Source organism: Rhineura floridana, chromosome 11 (genome assembly GCF_030035675.1).
Source record: "Rhineura floridana isolate rRhiFlo1 chromosome 11, rRhiFlo1.hap2, whole genome shotgun sequence".
Classification (NCBI taxonomy): Eukaryota; Metazoa; Chordata; class Lepidosauria; order Squamata; family Rhineuridae; genus Rhineura; species Rhineura floridana.
Window position 1 is genome coordinate 63,070,883 of NC_084490.1, and position 19,375 is coordinate 63,090,257.

At 42.3% G+C, this 19,375-nt stretch overlaps 1 protein-coding gene across 12 annotated transcripts in view; it reads left to right on the forward strand.

Annotated features, from left to right (window-relative positions):
* Window positions 1-19,375, forward strand: part of EPHA5 (EPH receptor A5) — a 404,439-nt gene that overhangs the window by 267,200 nt on the left and 117,864 nt on the right. For all 12 annotated transcript variants that reach the window (XM_061590682.1, XM_061590678.1, XM_061590680.1 and 9 more), the window contains 3 exons: window positions 11,654-11,721; window positions 13,119-13,244; window positions 14,519-14,704. In XM_061590682.1, the coding sequence (XP_061446666.1) occupies window positions 11,654-11,721; window positions 13,119-13,244; window positions 14,519-14,704 (380 nt within the window). The remainder of the gene's footprint in view (window positions 1-11,653; window positions 11,722-13,118; window positions 13,245-14,518; window positions 14,705-19,375) is intronic.

Consider the following 19,375-nt stretch of genomic DNA (forward strand, 5'->3'; position numbering starts at 1 on the left):
AATTTTTAAAGGTATTTTTAGTCATAGGTTTGTTCCTTTTTTTTTAACACAAAACGATGAATCATCTTTTTACAACTGAAAAGGAATTCTTATTGAAGATTAAAATGAGGTCATTATTCAAAAACCATCATTTTCTGTGTGTAAGACATGCGTGTGTTTATTAGAGCATCAACGCTGCGTGTGGCACTTTGCAAAGCAACATAAGGCAGACAAACAAATAAATAAAGCTTGCATTCCAAATTTCAACGATGGGAGGGAAAAGCAGGATGAAAGGGGAAGGTCATGATAGTTACATAAATAAGACCAAATGTTGTTATCTGCTTCATTTCAGCTGGGGGAGAGGTCAGAGGCACACTTTGTAACCCTGCAGCCATGTATCATGTGAATCTGATGGCCTTTTATCCAATGCAAAGCAAGAGCGCCCGCTCTTCTCCAGCCAGCAGTTACTCTGCAAAAACTCCCCATCTGTTGCTGTTCTTACTCCTGCCAGGGTTCTCAGCCTGTACTTAGCTAACTTCCAGAAGCAGTTGAGCAAAAGTTTCACGGGGATAGCTGCGGACGGGTCAATCACTCCTTTATCTCTGTCCATTTCCCACTGCACTGGAGAAGGGGCCATTCAGCTAATATACTTAATTATACATGGTTGTATTGCACTGTGTGCTTTGGCTACAAGTCAAAGGCTTCAAGTAAGTGATAATCTATCATGTTCTGGAGGATGTGGAGGTGTGGAGTGTCAGGTGTAAAGGACATCAATGGTGAAAGGACAAGAGCCATTTAAGGCAGCAGGGGCTTGTTGAACAGCTGATAGTGATATTGTTGGAGGAGCTAATGCCACAGGTAGGGATGTGATGCAAAATAGGAACAGAAAGATATGGAGCAACCTAGAACTAGGGATATCTAGGAAAAATCTAGTTCAATCAGTGGTCCATCTCCCTTGACTTGCATGGGGAGGGGTGGGTGGAAGGCTGCAGCCCCAAAATTGACTGGTGGGATGGAAATGCCCATCCCACAGCAAGTACCCTGTTGCTGCATTCAAACAAAGCCACCAGTCAACTTGGGGACTGCAGCTTTTCACTACCTCTATGCATGTCAGTAAAGAATCTGTATCCACTAACTTGCATGGGAGGAAAAATCTGCAGCTCCGACCCAGCCAGGTGGGCTGAAATGCCCAAACCTCTCACATTAGCATTCATTTATTTCCTCCCAAATTATAGCAAAACAATTCCAAATTAAAAAAATAAGCATACATCTGAACAAAAAAACCTACTTTCATTTAGATTAATTTTAAATCAGTCCAAGTTGAATAAGAACGGGGTTTGCTCTTATTTATTTTTGTCTTTCAGATTAAATGAATGTATTTAACTAGACGTAGAACTAGCTATGGGAGCAGAGCAGCCATTTTGAAAACTGAGGGAATTTCAATGAGAAGGTCAATAACGGTGGACAAAGTTGCCTGAAAAACAAGCTGGCCTTGCTCCTCCCCTGGTACCACCTTCTGTGCTAATAAGCAGAGTATTTTGATAGTGCATCTGTGCAAATGAATTACCGTAAGTGTGTAATGGTTATACTTCCCCCACACTGACTCGGAATTCATCATGTGCTCACATAACTATGTCAAACTCCCCAGTTCACAAGATCCAGTGTATACAGCTGCTGTGAGTTATAGAATGCCATGCGTGCTGTTTCTCCCACTTAGAAATGGTAATTGTAAATATTAGTATAGACTACATACAGCCCAACTGCTCAGTAACAGAATCCTTGTAGCCCAGCATCTGTGTGGGGAGCAAAATGTGTTTGGCTTGCATTAAGGCTTTACACAAACCTAGGAACAGGTGAAGCTGGAAGGGCTGGTCTGAGAGCAGGAAAACTGAATGGAAGGATTCAGGGATGATGCCCTGAGTTCCGCAAGGACAAAACATTGATGGGCAGAGAAGATAATGAAAAGAGAAGCAGGAGCACAGTGTACGTACCTTTAGTAACTTAGGCTGCAATGCAAAACACACTTACCTGGGAGTAAGTACCATTGAACCTACTGGAGCTTACTTCTGAGTGGCCATGGATTGGATTGCAGCCTTAGTCTAGGTTGTGGAGTGATCTCAGCAAAAGGGTTTTTATTGAGAATGCACAAAAAAGCAATTTACAGGTTTACTTTCCGTTAGACTGCCATCAACCAAATCCTCTGGGCAGGTTAAAAACAATACAAATTATAATAAAAATAACAGTATCAGTACAATATCATATCAATACCATTAATATAACTATTAATAAAGTATAACTATTGTAAACTGTCCCTGAGAAGGGGAAATGAGAAGTGCAAAGTAAACTGCATGATGCTTCAGCATTTGGGCTGGGCAGGGGGGAAGAGTCCTGGAAGCAGGAAAACTGGCAAAAAGAGAGGGGGGGAGCAGGTTGCACCTCTTCCTTCCTTAGGAACTGTTCCTTAGCATCAGGGCTCCTCAACTACAGCAAAATTTACTCGGCCAAACTTCACTGGATAAGAGGGTGCAGATACAGGCACCTGAAGCTGCGAGTCTCGTGGGTCAGTCTGACCGCTCTCCTGAAATTACACTGATTTCACGGATACAAGACATAAAAGAAAAAAAACTCACAAAAGTGTAGGGTGGCAGCTGGGAAGAAGATTTCTGCACAAAAGGGAATGAAGAATGGTTATTCTTCTTGAATATTCCATTCCAAGACAGAATATTTAAGGGACCCGCAGAATGCATCTTGTCCTAATTTGTTAGCCATTGCCAGCTAACATTTCCAGAGGAAATGGAAACCTTTGAGTCAAAGTGATAGTGTGAGGACCCCACATGAGGCAAAATTGTGCTCTTTGACAACAATTTTCTGATTTTTGGCATACCAAGAATTGTTTCTCATCAGCAATTTGTTTGAGTTGTGTGACTGCCAGCTCTTTTCCTGGATTTGTGCCATTTCTTGAGCTTTGCCAGAGTTCAGCCCAGAACAAGTTCTTATGTCAAGTCAAGTTCTTTATTTGCATGTAGCCATAGGCCATTGCACAGTACAAAATAAACGAAGTAGGCAAAATAGACATTTTAAAACCATGAAACATAAAACATGCGGTCACGTCGGGTTTGTGGCCAGGACGGTTTTCACATAAGTTGCCCTTAACTTTTTTGCAGCTAGAGCAAAGTTAGCCATGGCAGTTGTGACCTGCTTGTGATTATCGGTTAAAAGCTCAACCACCAAATTGTCAGAAGGTATCCCCCCTCTAGAACTAACAAGAGCAGCTAAACAGTTTTCCCTGGGGTGCCTGTACAAGGGGCAGAGAAGCACATAGTGGACTAAATCTTCAGGTACCTTGCAGCCTGAGACACAATAGCGCTCCTCTAGCGGGATTCCCGCATATCTGCCCTCGAGATAAGCTGAGGGCATCGTTTGAAATCTTAGTTCTGTGAAGGCTCTTCGTAACGGGGCACAGGTGAAAATATCAAAATAGGATGACATAGCATGGTTGGGTTTAATTAGAGGAAACCAGGGTGAGAAAGGGGCTGCCACAATAGATGCCCTATCTTGGTTCGCATCGTGGTTAAAAACCCAATTGCGAAGCTCAGAGGGATTGAAGCTTAGTAGTTCCCTTTGGGTAAGGTCATAAATTTCTAATAACTCCCGGCACCTTTGGGCCCAACCCCCAACCCGCTGCTGGTCTTGCCAACAAAGCTTTGTGAGGGAGCTGTCATCCATGATAAAGATCCTTCTCCAGTATCTTAAATAGGCCAGATCAATCTTCGCTGCCAGGGAAGGGAGGCCGAGTTCTGCTCTTAAATGGGCTGACGGTGCACCTCGAGGAAGCCAGTGATCTGCCTCATAAATGTGTTTTGAAAGACCTCAAGCCTAGATTTAACTGTGTGACCCCAGAGCTCCGACCCAAATAGGATTTTTGGCAGGACTTTAGCCACAAAGATTTTTAGCATTGGGTTGACTAACTGGCCACAGCAGGTGTAGAAAAACTTTCTTAGTTGGCCACTAACTCTGGCGCCCAGTAATTTGGTAACCTCGAGGTGGTGTCTCCACAAGAGCTTATTGCTAAAGCATAGACCTAGGTATTTGAAGGTTTTTACCTGTTCAAGAGATTGACCATTTAAGGTCCAGATGGATTTTGACCTGTTATATTTCCCACAAACCATTATTTTGGTTTTAGAGTAGTTGACATATAAGTGCTGGGCCTTGCAGTATTCTTCCAGATGGGTCAGCATTCTTTTTAGACCGATTTTATTTAAGGAGAGCAGGACCAGGTCATTGGCATAAAGTAATGACGAGATCTTCCTGCTCCCCACTGATGGGGGGAAGAAAGTGGGAGAAGCCATTGTGGGAATGATGTCATTTATAAAGAAATTGAACAGGAAAGGAGCCAATATGCACCCTTGTTTAACTCCTCTCCCGACTTGGATTTCTCGGGAGAGGGTTCCATTCAAACCAAGGCGAACCCGCAGAGAATTGTCTTGGTGGAGGGTTTGGATTAACCACAATAGCCTTTTATCAATACCGGACTGCCCTAATTTATGCCACAGCAGGTCCCTGTCGATTAGATCGAAGGCTGAGGTAAAATCTATAAATGCCACATACAAGGACTTAAGCTGCCCCGTTTTGGTCTTTTTTATTAGATGGTGGAGGACAAAAGTGTGATCTACTGTGCTCCTGCCTTTCCTAAAACCGGCCTGTTCTTCATGAATGATGGAGTATTTAGTGTCCCACTCTAACAATTTATTTAAAAGGAAGCGCCCATACAGTTTGAATGTCACGTCTAGCAAACTGATGGGTCTATAATTGTGCGGATCCGAAGGGTCGCCTTTCTTAAAGATAGGCACCACTATACTGGTGCGCCAGCCTAGAGGGATGGTACCAGTGGCATTTATATGTGAGAAGAGCATAGCTAAAATTGGGCCCCACCAGGTGAATTCTGAGAGGAATAGTTCTGGGGGCAACATGTCCTCCCCCGGGGCTTTGCCAGCATGGAGGGTCAGAATTAGGTCTCCTATGTCCGTGCTGGTAACGGGGGGCCAAGGCAGGAAGCAGGAGGGGTCATCAGTAATAGATAGAGATACCGAAGCCATATTCCCAAAGGTGGCACGAAAGTGCGAGACCCAAGATTCCGGGAGGATGGGGGGATTGGCAAAAAAGTTCTGGGCAAGCCCCCCCTGGACTAGCCTCCAGAATTCAGAGTCGTTTCCTTGGAGTAGTGCCAACCCCAGGTCCTGCCAGTTGTTAGCAAAGAAAGCCTGTTTTTTCACTTTGAGCAGCGTCTTATATGCCCTTTTTAGTAAGAGCAGGCGGGAAATAGCTATTTCGGAATGATTTCGCCTGGTGGTTCTAATCTGGGCACGTAGTTCTCTTTTCTTGATTTTGCAGTCCTTATCAAACCATGATTTAGGACCGATAGAGATCCTATCTGTGGCTGCTGTGGTCACCAATGGTTTGAGGGCGTTGATAGTGTCCTCGTATATCTTGTGGATAGCCTCCGGAGATGTAAGGGCCGATTGGCAGAGCTCAGTCAGCACGGTTGACTCTAATAACCGTCTTACATCGGTCTCGATTGCTATGGACCACTTAAGTCGCTTTAGCCCTTGTAAGCCGCCTAGCATCGGGGCAGTTATGTGTGAATTAAGATAGTGGGCAAGACCATGGAGAGTTAGTCTCAGTGGAAGGTGATCACTGTCCGATCTGTCCTCCACGGAAACTTCCTTGACAAAGGCAACTAAAGAGGGCGACCCCAGGATATAATCTACCACGCTGGCTCCCTTATCTGAAATAAAGGTATAGTAGCCCTTAGAGGAGTCCAAATACGTGCCATTGAAACAAATTAATTGGGATTTAACAATCAAATGGAAGAGAGCATGCCCATTTTTGTTGACAATCTTGTCTCGGGATGACCGTGTTAGAGTGGCCATGTCGCTCGGTGAAAACCAAAGGTTGTTATCAATGCTGGGGTAACTAACGCCCATTCTGGCGTTAAAATCGCCACTAATGAGCAAAAGGTGGGAGGAATACTCACATGAGAGGTTATCCATGTAGCTCTCAAAGTCCTACCAAACGGACGCTGCAAGGCTAAAATGGAGGGGGGGAAGTATACGTTTACACATATAAGGGGGGGAAAGTCAGGAGTGAGCAATATTAAAGCCATGCAGATATCAAGAGCTACACCTGGGAGCTCAATAACGTCCAGAGTTGTGGCGATCAGGATCGCTAAGCCGCCACTACCGCGCCCCATATTTGATGTTCTCTTTGCCGGCTTCATCCAGGACTTAAAGCCCTGGATAGAAAGTGAGTTGGTATCTAGAAGCCAAGTCTCTTGAATACAAACAATATCAAACGATTGTAGAAAGGCGATGAACTCTAGATCGGCCAGCTTATTTTTCCACCTGGCAATGTTCCATGAAAGAAAATTTGTATAAGGGGCCGTGGATTTGGGACATTTTGCGGAGGGCTTTTTTAAGGGTGATGGCGACCCTAAAAGGCCAGCTGATGTTGGGGTTGTGCCATTAGGGTTTTGATCCTGTCATTCCATAGGATTTCCCAGGACTGTGATTAGCTCTGTGTCCAAATTCTGGGTGCTAACATTTGAGGATATTGGGCCGTCATAACAGGCCAAGGTACTAGGTAGGCACAGAGTCTTCCCAGGGGATCCCAGTTCCGCAGTGTCCGGATGACGCATTTCCATCCAGGAGGGGCCGTCGTGGGGCTTGGTCCCACATCCTGGGTGCCTGAAAATAGCCGTATTTCCCTCGCTTTGAGCTGCATTGGTGAAAGAAGTCAGGTTTATTTCAGCTGTTACTTGATGAGTGACGCACTTAAGGGAAGTTGAGCCGAAAGAATGAAGGGTCTGAGTTGGTTGGGCAGCCAGGACTGCCGGCCTGTTATGGTGTGGCGACCCTCCATTTGTGAGCGAGTTGGGATTTCCAGTTTGCAGGTTGCTCAGTAGCGTTTTCAGGCGATCCAATCTATGTACTATTGCGCTCTGCTCATCCTTGGGTAGACCACAAAAGGATTCTATCAACTGGGTTTCTTCCGGTTCAAGAGGCTCGTCCAGAAAAGCTGTAGGGAGATCTGGGCCTTCCTGCGGGAGAATGGTGTGAAGAGCTGGAACTGTAGGAGTTGTAGAACATGCCTGGGTTCTAAAAAGAATGGGGGCTATGCCTCGCTTGCAGATAGGTGGAGCTGGACAGATGGATCCTAGAGGTTGTGGGGGTGCCACATTCTCGAAGAGTCTCGAAATTAAAATTCCAGTTCTGGCTAAACCGTTCCTGTTGTCATAGACCATTCTGGCAAGGGTTGGCTTTGTGAAGGAGACAATGGCGCGTGCAGTCTTGTAGTTGTTGTAATTAATGTGGTTAATATCTGGAATGCGAATCTGGCCAGGAAGGAATGGTTCCAATACATCCAGAAGCTGAAGTTTCCAGTAATATTGCGATTGGAAACCTGGCGGCTTTGGATAGTTAAGAAGAGCCAGCTTATTCTGGTTCAAAACCAGGTTCCAATATACTTTGACTGGATGACTTTGGACATCGGTCTTATGTGATTCGGTGGGAAAAGGAAAGCGGTGACCCTGTTGGCATCGCAAAGGGTGATCAGATGGTGAAGAGGGAGGACCAGTCACTTGTGTAAATGGGTTTGAGGGAGCGATCTCAACGATCGCCTTTCCCTTTACTGGCCCTGTAGGGTTCTCCACTAGATGAAGCTTGGAGGTCTGAGAGGATAAGGAGTCAAGCAGTTTGAAGAGTGGCTTATAATTCAGTTTCTTATACCGAGGAGGTTTGAAATTTTTGATATTCTTTGTTTTTTTTTAAGGCATTCTTTCGCCGTCTGGCAATGGTTTTATGCTTGGGTGCCCCTTTCCATATCTGAAGATGCTGATTAGTCATTTTGGTAGGCTTAGAGGTCATTTTTCCTGGGTTTACGTTAATGGGTCCCTCCTTTTTATCACCATTCCCTCGGTTTAACTTCCTAGCAATGGTCACCAGAGTGTTCAGCAGACCATTGCATTTGGAAAGAAAGGTTTTAATAAGTTCAATTTCCTCGAGGATCAAAAAGGTCCATCCCATTAGGGGATTATTATTTGTGCCTGAGGGGGAGTCTAATATGTTTCTAGGAATTTTAGGGGTTTCTATATCCGATTTTCTCCTTACAGGCGCAGGGCTTGTTTGTATCAGATCCTCAGGGCAATCATTCACCTTGGGCTGAAGGGAGGACTGATGATCTGCAATCGCTAATTCCTTGGCTAAATTTAAGGAGGAAGGGTCTTCTCTTGGCCCATAAATGTCACTTATATGGTCTAAAGACCAGTCGAGAATGGAAACCGGAGGCTCATGAGGCTGGCTGACGTTCAACTTAGGCAGGAAAAATTGTGTAATCTTTGCCTGCTGACCAGTTAAAGGAGCCTCATCAATTTGTGGCGTTATGCCTAAGTCTTTATATCTTTTCCTTGTTAATACCATGGGAATATTGGGCTTGAAAGTCTGATGTTAAAGACTTGATGTGGAATACAGGCAGGAAAGGGAAGGAGTGAGCTCTTTCACGTGCTACTATCTTTATCTTTAGTAGCTGTTGGTATAGGAGTCCTCCCACGCCACTAAGGAGATAACTAGACTTTATTTCTCCCTTCAAAGCATTGCCAAATTACTTCTAGTTCTTGCCCTCAAGTCTTCTCCTCGTTAACTGCTGTTTAGTATCGAAGTTGGTAATGAGATGATTGATGTCTGGGAGAGGCTTTTCCCAGGGGACCGGTTAAGAAAACTCCTCAGGACCGAAGAAGCAAATGAAACAGCTGTCCTGGTTAGGGCAATAAGCTAGCTGGTATCAACGAAATGTGGAGGAGTGTTTGAAGGCGCAGATGGTATGAACAACCAAAAGCCAAACTATTTACAAACTATTAGAACGCCTGAGGGCCGAGAGGGAGATAAAACAAGCTGTGTTACTTGCCTCCATCTTTAACCGGAAGTCCAACAAGTTCTTATGCCCAAGCTCGGTTTATTAAAATATGAAGATGGATGATACTGCAGTTGTGTTGGTTTCTCCTACTTAAGGAACAATTTCCCAGATCTTAAACTGCAAATTCAGACCTCTCCTCAGCCAAATCAAACCTCACAAATCAATGCTAGGTAAGCCACTATTCTCTCATTCAGTTCTCCATCTGCAATATGGGAATGCTAATGCTGATCTAACTTATGAAATTGCAATTATGACTGAGATCAGGGCCTGTATAGAGAGAAGTATTTCTCCCTCCTACATAGTATTACAGTCCAGAGTCATTCAGTGAAGCTGAATATTGGAAGGTTCAGGATAGACAAAACAAAGTATTTCTTCACACAGTGCAAAGTTATCTATAGAATTTGCTCCCATAAGATGTAGTGATGGCCACCAGTTTGGATGGCTTTGAAAGGGAATTGGACAAATTCATGGAGGATAAAAGCTGTCAACAGCTGCTAGTCATGATAGCTGTGTACTTCCTCCAGTGTTGGAAGTTTTGTATCTCGGAACATGCGTGTTGCTGAGGAACATGAGTGAGGAGAGTACTGATGGACTCAGGTTCTGCTTGCAGGCTTCCCAGAGGCATCTGATTCACCCCTGTGAAAACAGGATGCCGGATTAAATGGTCCTCAGATCCAGCTGGGCTGTCTTTGGGCAGCTGCCAAGAAGAGGGTGGTAGATTGGGAGTTGCATTCCAAGTAGTAAACCAGCACAGCAGGGAAAGAGGTATGCTAAACCCCTCTCTCTGGTGTGCTAGTTTTCAGCCCGCACTGAGGGTTTTTGATTTTTTTAAAAAAATGTGTAGAGCATTCAGGTGCCTACAGTGGGGTGTGGGTTTCTTTGAATTGGAATTTCATCTTACAAGAACATCAGTAAAGAGCTCACAACCACCCACTGCAGGCATTTATTATCCATTATCCTACTATATGAATCATCTTATAGTGGAGTCTTGTAAAATCAGTTACATTGGGCTATGTGCATGGCTCATGCCATCACTTTACCAATAAGATTTGTCATCCTCCCATCAGCCCATTTTCTCTCTTATCCATTTGTTAGAGGAACACTTTACAGCCTCAGTTTTATGATGTATGTGATAAATATTTCACTAGGTGATTGCCAGTGTGAAAGTAGGTTTTCTACCAGATAAAATGCCATAAGAATATTTAGAATGGAAATGTCACTCTTCTCTTTTACATTTATTGAAGAACATTGGCCTGTGACCCAGGCTTCATTTTTTCTTCCAGTGTGATGGGAATAAGAGACATAAATTTACAATGGATAAATAGTTTCCAAGATATGGAAATTATCAACCAAATGCAAGTCCACAGCTGATGTATTTATATCAGCTGAAGAACTCTTTCAGTATATTTTAGGTGCACCAGGCCTTAATGCTTTATATTTTCCACAATAATTGACATAATACAGTTATAGCTTGGCATTTGGTAATACAGCAATAGGCATAAATGTTTCCTTGTAGGATAATTTTAACTTGTAGGATATAGGAACACTTGTCATCAACCTTTAGATTTGATTTCTTACCCACAATAAACATAAATGGATGAATATAGTAACCTCTCCTCTACTTGTAAGTAACACTTTACTAATCAGATGTTAGGATCAAATCCACCTATATTAAGCCATAGCTTATCTTTTTGTTTATTTGATTTCTATCCTGCACAGGACTCCAAGGGGGAAGCTCCTAGTCATAGATGGTTCCTCCACCCAATTTTCAGGGACCCTTCCCTTTCCACTGTGCCACAACCCACCACACTCAACAAGGTCTCCCAACCCTCAGAAGAGGCTTTTGTGGGGGTTCATGGAGCTGCCAGGGAGGAAGGTGGACAGAAAGTCACATTCTGCACCCACTTCTGCTGACATTTCTCTTGATCCAATCCATGAAATGGCACATATTAGGAGAAAACATTTTCCAGGTTTTTAAAAACCTCTTGGTTGTTTGAGTTTAGTTACAACAGCAAATCCCTGAGTGGGTTAAAAAGATTAAATAAAATAAAAACTCTTATTTTTCTACCAAAATTGGTCTTTAGAATATAATGTTGTGAATTAAAGGTCAATAATATATTAAACAATTAAGAGGTTTCAAAAAGATTGAGAATCTGTTACTGCAGACAGGGAGCTATGGCCCTTTTCATTGGAACGCGACATATTTCTACTCAGTATGAGAGGGACGCAAGTTTTCTAGACCTTTTAACTTCCCAGAGTGAAAGTAAAATATGAATGTGGCAATATTGGGGATACACACATTGCCCCAACAGTACCTTCATTCACACTTTGCATGGGACATTTAAGAAGGTCAGAGCCATGAAGGAAAATTCTTGATGCCCTGTAAGGAGGCCCGTTGAAAGCACTTTGCCAGAGGATCCCCAAATCCTGAAGTTGCCATGACCAGGATTTCCCTGAATCTGTTTTCTTTAGCCGGATTAAAAAGGGGCGAGCCCAAGTACAGATGATCCCAATATTTTATCAAGTCACATTTTACCAGAGGAGAAGGGCGGGAGAGGACATATGCGGGTCTGAAGCTTACTTCCCTCTCATATTCAGTAGAAAAATGCTGGTACAAGCAGGGACTTTCCTTATTTGAGACTTTGTTGTGTAATGGTGTCGATGAGAAGCTTGCTTACATCATGCCATAAATCTTGTTGAATAACAGGCGGTGTGGTTACAGCAAAGCTAAGCAAGACCCTGAAGAAGAAAAGATGCATTTTCATAATGGCCACAGTGAGTAAAGTTCAACTTATTATGCTAGAGAGCTGCACTGCCAATGCTTTCTAGTGTTTTTGTCTTGATATTGTACAAAACATAGTCTTATAGGTGTATACTATATATAGGTAGGCAGAACCACTGGGCTCACCTCTGACTTTTGGTAAAGGGTGGGTTGATTTTATTCCACTTTGCTGAAACTGCAAAATAGATCACTTCTGCAATTCACAGCATTTCAGCAAAGGGAAAGTAATAGATACTTACCCTTTGCTAGTTCCAAGTTGGACAGATGTAGACTGTGTATCTAGCACAGTCCAAAAGGCTGCAGTAGACGCCAGCTTCACATGCTTCAAGGCAAGTGGAGCAGGGAATCAATACGACAAACCTGCAGTGCAGGCCTCCTATTATTTTTTACCTAGATGCAGAACTGCAGTCCAGAAATGCTTCCCCCGACTGAGAGCTGTGGATTCCAGTGCAGGCGGAGTTCTGCCCCATCCCCAGTGCTAAATATCCTAAATTAATAAATTAACCTGTTTACAATGTTGCAAATACATTGGGAAGGGCAGCCATGACCATTTTTCATCTAAGAGTATATCCAATTACATTAGACCATGTTAAAGAGCAGCTTCAAGAGCAGTTGGTTTCCAGCAGTTTCGTACCGATTTCAAAAATGTGTGGTGTTGATTTTGCCCACTTCCTGCTTTGAAGCTTGAGAAGCGGGTCTAGTGCAGCCCTCCTTGAAGTTTCAAAAATCTAGAAGGTTCATACTTTTTTCATCCTTTAAAAATGTGCAAGTAATACCTATTGTGGGTTTTGTGCCTTTGGACTTTATTATTTATTTAAAATAGTGTGGAGTTTGATAGCTAGGGCTGCAACTCAATAGTATTAATTGATTAATTGTATGAGATTTAGTAGACTGAACAATCTGTTAATATACTGCATAAATTTCCATATGGGTAAGCTAAAAACATACTTTTATTTGTTTTTAGATAATGTGTACATATATCATGGTAGACTTCATCTTAGAGGAGACATTCACTACTATGAGAAGGAGAGAAAAGAGGAATGTCTCTTTTAAAATGGTGCTTGGCATCTGCACTTTATTTGTACCGAACATAACTTCTTTATTAAAAATAAATATTGCCTGATTAATCGTGATACTGTTGAGTCTATTACAAGTTTTTAAATAAATTAATCTAAGTGAGTAATTTGTTAAATATTGCAGCCCTAGTGCACACAAAATGTTTTTAAATCGCTCGTAGACATCTATTTTTGACAATGATATGCAATATGCAAATATTCCTTTTCATATTTAGTAATATATATTTCTTTTAAACCACTGTTGTTCACATGCCAGTTCTGGTACTCTCATCCATCAGTACTTGTAACTTCTTAACCTCTAATTTTATGCACAGTCAAATTACCAGGAGTGAAGACCTATATCGACCCACACACCTATGAAGACCCAAATCAAGCTGTCCATGAGTTTGCCAAAGAAATAGAAGCCTCATGTATATCAATTGAACGAGTTATTGGAGCTGGTAAGATTACAAATACTGTATGTCTTCTCTCTTTTGTGCTGTAATACCACGATTCCTGTTTTGCACTATTTAATCAACGCACATGTCCATTGATGAAAACTTTGATGCAGTTGTGTGATTGCATTAGGATTTTTGTGCGTGTTGGTGTTTTAATAAATATGTGCTAGTGTGTAGTGATCTTTCAAGAGGAAAAAAAGGACACAAATGGAAAACTATGACAAGCTGCTCATGGAATCTGGTAATAATAAAAAACAAACAGATGTGCAGGGGATCACTAGTGCATTGACACTGCTCCACAAATATGAGCAGGGAATATGGAATCTCAAAAGGGGGAGGTGTTCAGATGAAGAACATTTCTTATGCATCCCTATTCATTTCAGTGGATTTGCACAGGAAAATTAGCCAATAGACTATGCCTCTTTATAGTACCAGAATAAAGAGTCTGTTTGGTATCATGAGGCAAAGATTAAGAGGCATACTAAGAATGTTCTGTAAATAATTATAGACTAGAAGTAGGCAAGTTGATGTCTTCTAGTGGACCGTTATCTCTTGGTCAAATGCTGCACATATCTAAAGTTCGTCATGAAACAAATTCAAATTTTGATTTGATTTCAGAAATAAAAATGTTCTAAGAGAATGTTGAATAATAATACTTGTGACTAAAGCCCTTCTTGAAAGTAGGATCTTGCTTGTAAGTAAGGCAAAGAAGTTAGGAAATGGCCGTGGCCCCATAAAAAATGCAGAAGATGGGAGGCGGCAAGAGAGGAACTCGACAACTTTCTATAGTCTAGAATATGAGGAACTGGGTGCCATTCCCTTTCAATCTGGCTGCAGCCAAAGGGGCTTGAAGTCTTCCGTCAAATAATGTTCTGCTAGACTTGAAAGCCAGCAGTGGTGATAAGAGCCACTGTACTTTATGTGACAGTCTAGATGCCCCAGTGATCCACCAGAGCTTGCCATAGTAAACCGCATAAAGTGTGAAGGAGACATGAGCTTTTCTAAACTGGAGGGCATGTGCCTGCTTTCTGGTGTGCATACACTGCATGTTTACGAAGTTTCTCTGCATGAAAATTTAGGCTCAGGTAATTGAGATGTAGGTTTATTATATATCTGGGAAGAATAATGGTATTGTTACATGCAGCTCATTCAAACAACTGGCTGTACTAGTCCTATTCTTAAAAAACTGTGGCTTAACTAACATACATTATGATTTACCTACAAGAATGGTCAGACAATAGCATGGAATGCTAACTCAGGTTTGGTTTTGTTCGTAGGTGAATTTGGTGAAGTATGTAGCGGGCGACTGAAACTGCCTGGAAAGCGGGAGTTGCCAGTAGCCATTAAAACCTTGAAAGTGGGCTACACTGAGAAACAGAGGCGAGATTTCCTGGGAGAAGCCAGCATAATGGGGCAATTTGACCATCCAAATATAATTCACCTGGAAGGTGTTGTCACAAAGAGTATGTACCTGGTGCTGATGAATTATTTGGTTATAGATGTCTTGGCTCGTAAATAATAGAATCATAGAACAGTAGAGTGGAAGGGGCCTATAAGGCCATTGAGTCCAACCCCCTGCTCAATGCAGAAATCCAGCTTAAGGCATGCCTGTCAGGTGGCTGCCTCCAGTGTTGGAGAGTCCACCACCTCCCTGGGTAATCAGTTCTATTGTCGTGCCTCTCTAACAGTTAGGAATTTTTTCCTGATGTTCAGCTGACATCTGGCTTCCTGTAACATGAGCCTATTATTCCATGTCTGGTGCTCTGGGATGATTGAGAAGAGATCCTTGAAGAGTGCTGTCATATCTCCCCTCATTCTTCTCTTCTCAAGACTAAACATGCCCAGTTCTTTCAGTTTCTCCTCATAGGGCTTTGTTTCCAGTCCCTTGATTATTGTTGCCCTTCTATAAACCTGTTGCAGTTTGTCTGCATCCTTCTTAAAATGTGGTGTCCAGAACTGGACACAATACTCAAGATGAAGCTGAACCAGTGCCAAATAGAGGGAAACTAGTATTTCACACAATTTGGAAACTGTACTTCTGTTAATGCAGTCTAAAATAGCATTTGCCTTTTTTTGCAGCTACATTGCACTGTTGCCTCATATTCAGTTTGTGATCAACAACAATTCCAAGATCCTTTTCGCATGTAGTATTGCTGAGCCAAGTATCCCCCATCTTATAACTGTGTGCTTGGTTTCGTTTTCCTAGGTGTAGAACTTTGCACTTATCCCTGTTAAATTTCATTGTTATTTTTTCAGCTCAATACTCCAGCCTATTACGATCACTTTGCATTTTGTTTCTGTCCTCAAGCTATCCCTCCCAATTTTGTTTTGTTGTTGTTGTTACATGCCTTCAAGTCGATTACGACTTATGACAACCCTATGAATCAGCGACCTCCAAGAGCATCTGTCATGAACCACCCTGTTCAGATCTTGTAAGTTCAGGTCTGTGGCTTCCTTTATGGAATCAATCCATCTCTTGTTGGGCCTTCCTCTTTTTCTACTCCCTTCTGTTTTTCCCAACATTATGGTCTTTTCTAGTGAATCATGTCCTCTCATTATGTGTCCAAAGTATGATAGCCTCAGTTTCATCATTTTAGCTTCTAGTGATAGCTCTGGTTTAATTTGTTCTAACACCCAATTATTTGTCTTTTTCGCAGTCCATGGTATCCGCAAAGCTGTTCTCCAACACAACATTTCGAATGAGTTGATTTTTCTCCAATCCGCTTTTTTCACTGCCCAACTTTCACATCCATACAGAGATCAGAAATACCATGGTCTGAATGATCCTGACTTTAGTGTTCAGTGATACATCTTTACATTTGAGGACCTTTTCTAGTTCTCTCATAGCTGCCCTCCCCAGTCCTAGCCTTCTTCTGATTTCTTGAATGTTGTCTCCATTTTGGTTAATGACTCTGCCAAGGTATTGATAATCCTTGACAAATTCAGTGTCCTCATTGTCAACTTTAAAATTACATAAATCTTCTGTTATCATTACTTTAGTCTTCTTGATGTTTAGCTGTAGTCCTGCTTTTGTGCTTTCCTCTTTAACTCAGCATTCGTTTCAGATCATTACTGGTTTCTGGTAGTAGTATGGTATCGTCTGCGTATCTTAAATTACTGATATTTCTCCCTCCAATTTTCACACCTCCTTCATCTTGGTGCAATCCTGCTTTCTGTACGATATGTTCTGCATATGGTTTAAACAAATAGGGTGATAAAATACACCCGTCTCACAGAGACATTATTTTAGTCGTTATTTTAGTCTTTTTGATGTTCAGCTGTAGTGCTGCTTTAACATTCATCAGCATTCCCCAATTTTGTATCATCTGCAAATTTGATAAGCATTCCTCACCCCTCCTCATCCAAGTCATTGATAAAAATGTTGACGAGCACTGGGCCCAGGACCAAGCCCTGTGGTACCCTGTGGGTTAAATAACGGGCCACTTTATTAAACCAAATTCATATTATGATAATGAACCTGCAAAGGGGAACATAAGTGCGGGATTCAACTGATGAGTCAGGCAAATCCTGCTTGCCTGCTTGTTACCTCCCCCCACCTTGAGAAGGAATAATTGGGAAGCACTCTTTGAGTATAATTCTTGAGCCAACTGTGGATCCGTCTGAAAGTTGTTCCATCCAGCCCACATTTAGCTAGCTTGCTAATCAGAATATCATTGTCAAAAGCTTTGCTGAAGTCAAGATATATTATGTTCACAGCATTTCCACAGTCTACCAGGGAGGTAATTCTATCAAAAAATGAGAAAAGATTAGTCTGGCAGGATTTGTTCTTGATAAATCCATGTTGGCTTCTAGTAATCACTGCATTGTTTTCAAGGTGCTTACAGAATGACCGCTTTATCGTCTGCTCCAGAATTTTCCGAGGGATTGATGTTAGGCTGACTGGTCTGTAGTTCCCAGATTCCTCCTTTTTGAAGATAGGGACAACATTAGTTCTCCTCCAGTCTTCTAGCACTTCATCCATTATCTTTCGCAAAGATAATAGACAGTGGTTCTTCAGCCACTTCCTTTAATACTTTAGGATGCAGTTCATCAGCAGATGCAAAAAATGCAGATTTGAACTCTATCAATCTCAGACTGCAATCTTGCCCTTTCAACTTCACATTTCCCAGGAGGGTCATAGACCCTCTTTTGGGAGAAGACTGAGCCAAAGTTAGAATTGGACACTTATTTATTATTATTTATTATTTAATTTGTATCTCACCCTTCCTCCCTGCAGGAGCCCCGGGCGGCAAACAAAGCGCCAAAAGCACTTTAAAACATAAAAACAGATCTTAAAATACATTAAAACAAAACAGCGTTGAAAACATTTTTTAAAAAACAACTTTTTAAAAGGGTTTAAAACATTATTAAAAAAGCATATTAAGCAATTCTTACACAGACGCAGACTGTGATAGGTTTCAACCTAAAAGGCTTGTTGAAAGAGGAAAGTCTTCAAAAGGTGCTGAAAAGATAGCAGAGATGGTGCCTGCCTAATATTCAAAGGGAGGGAATTCCACAGGGTAGGTGCTGCCACACTAAAGGTCCATTTCCTATATTGTGCAGAACGAACCTCCTGATAAGATGGTATCTGCAGGAGGCCCTCACCTGCAGAGCACAGTGACCGACTGGGAATAAAAGGGGTAAGATGGTCTTTCAGGTATCCTGGTCCTGAGCTGTATAGGGCTTTGTACACCAAAACCAGAACCTTGAACATGGCCTGGTAGCAAATGGGCAGCCAGTGCAATTCTTTCAGCAGCAGGGTGACATGTTGGCGATACCCTGCCTCAGTGAGCAGTTTTGCCGCCGCATTTTGCACCAGCTGCAGCTTCCGGACCAACCTCAAGGGCAGCCCCACATACAGTGCATTACAGTAATCCAGCCTGGAGGTTACCAGTGCATGGAGAACAGTGCTCAGACTATCCCAGTCCAGAAACGGCCACAGCTGTCTCACCAGCTGAAGCTGGTAAAAGGCACTCCTAGCCACTGAGGTCACCTGGGCCTCTAGTAACAAAGGTGGATCCAGGAGTACCCCCAGGCTACAGACCTGCTCTGCCTTTTCTTTGTCATCTGTTATTTTGCCATCCTAATAGAGTAGCTGTACCACCATTTCTTTTCTCTGTCTTTTACTATGGATGTACCTGAGGAAAGCTTTTTTGATCCTTTTAGCATCTCTTGCTATCCTCAGCTCATTCTCAGCTTTAGCCTTCCTGACAGTATCCCTGCAATTCAGTGCTATCTGTCTGTACTCTTCCTTTGTGACCGGCCTTCCTTCCACTTCATGTATGTGTCTTTTTTTGTTTTCAGGTCATCTCTAACCTTTTGACAAAGCTGCATTTGCTTCTTCTGTCTTCCATCTTTTTTCCTTGTTGGAATTGTTTGCAATTGTACTTTTAGAATTTTCTTTTTTAGAAACTACCATCCATCTTGGACTCCTTTTGTCTTCAGGGTCCCTTGTCTTACTTACCATTGTTCTGAATTTATTAAAATCAGCTTTCCTGAAGTCTAGGATGTGCATACTGCTGCACCCAGCTTTTGCTTCCTTTAAAATCAAGAACTCAAGTATAACATGGTCACTTTCCCCCAGAGTTCCCTTAACTGCTACTTCATCGACTAAGACATCTCTACTGGTCGAGATCAAGTCAAGGATAGCGGATATTCTAGTTCCTTCCTCCATTTTCTGTAGGAGAAAGTTGTCAGGAATTTTTCGGAGGGTCCGTGTTTGGCAGAATGTGTCTCCCAACAGTATCGGGATAATTGAGGCCCTTCATTACTACTACAACATTGGCAGTTTGCTTTGCAAAAGTTTCATCCTCATCTTCTCCTTGATTGAGTGGTCAGTAGTAGACTCCAACCACCATGTTCCTTTTATTCCTTGCCCCATTTATTTTAATCCAAATATTCTCAGTGGGGCTACCAAGCTCATCCTCCTGAATGTCATTCAGGCTGGCATCTTGATGGCATAAAGTTACAGTGATGTTAATGTCCCTACCTATGGCACTTATTGGGGACCTGCTTTTGCCATAGTGATTGAATCATTTGCATTGTCCTCTCTAGCATTTTCTGCGTTTTATTAATGCAAACTCAAATCATTGGGGAAAAAACTAGCCAAACTGAACCATTCCATTCCTTGTGGC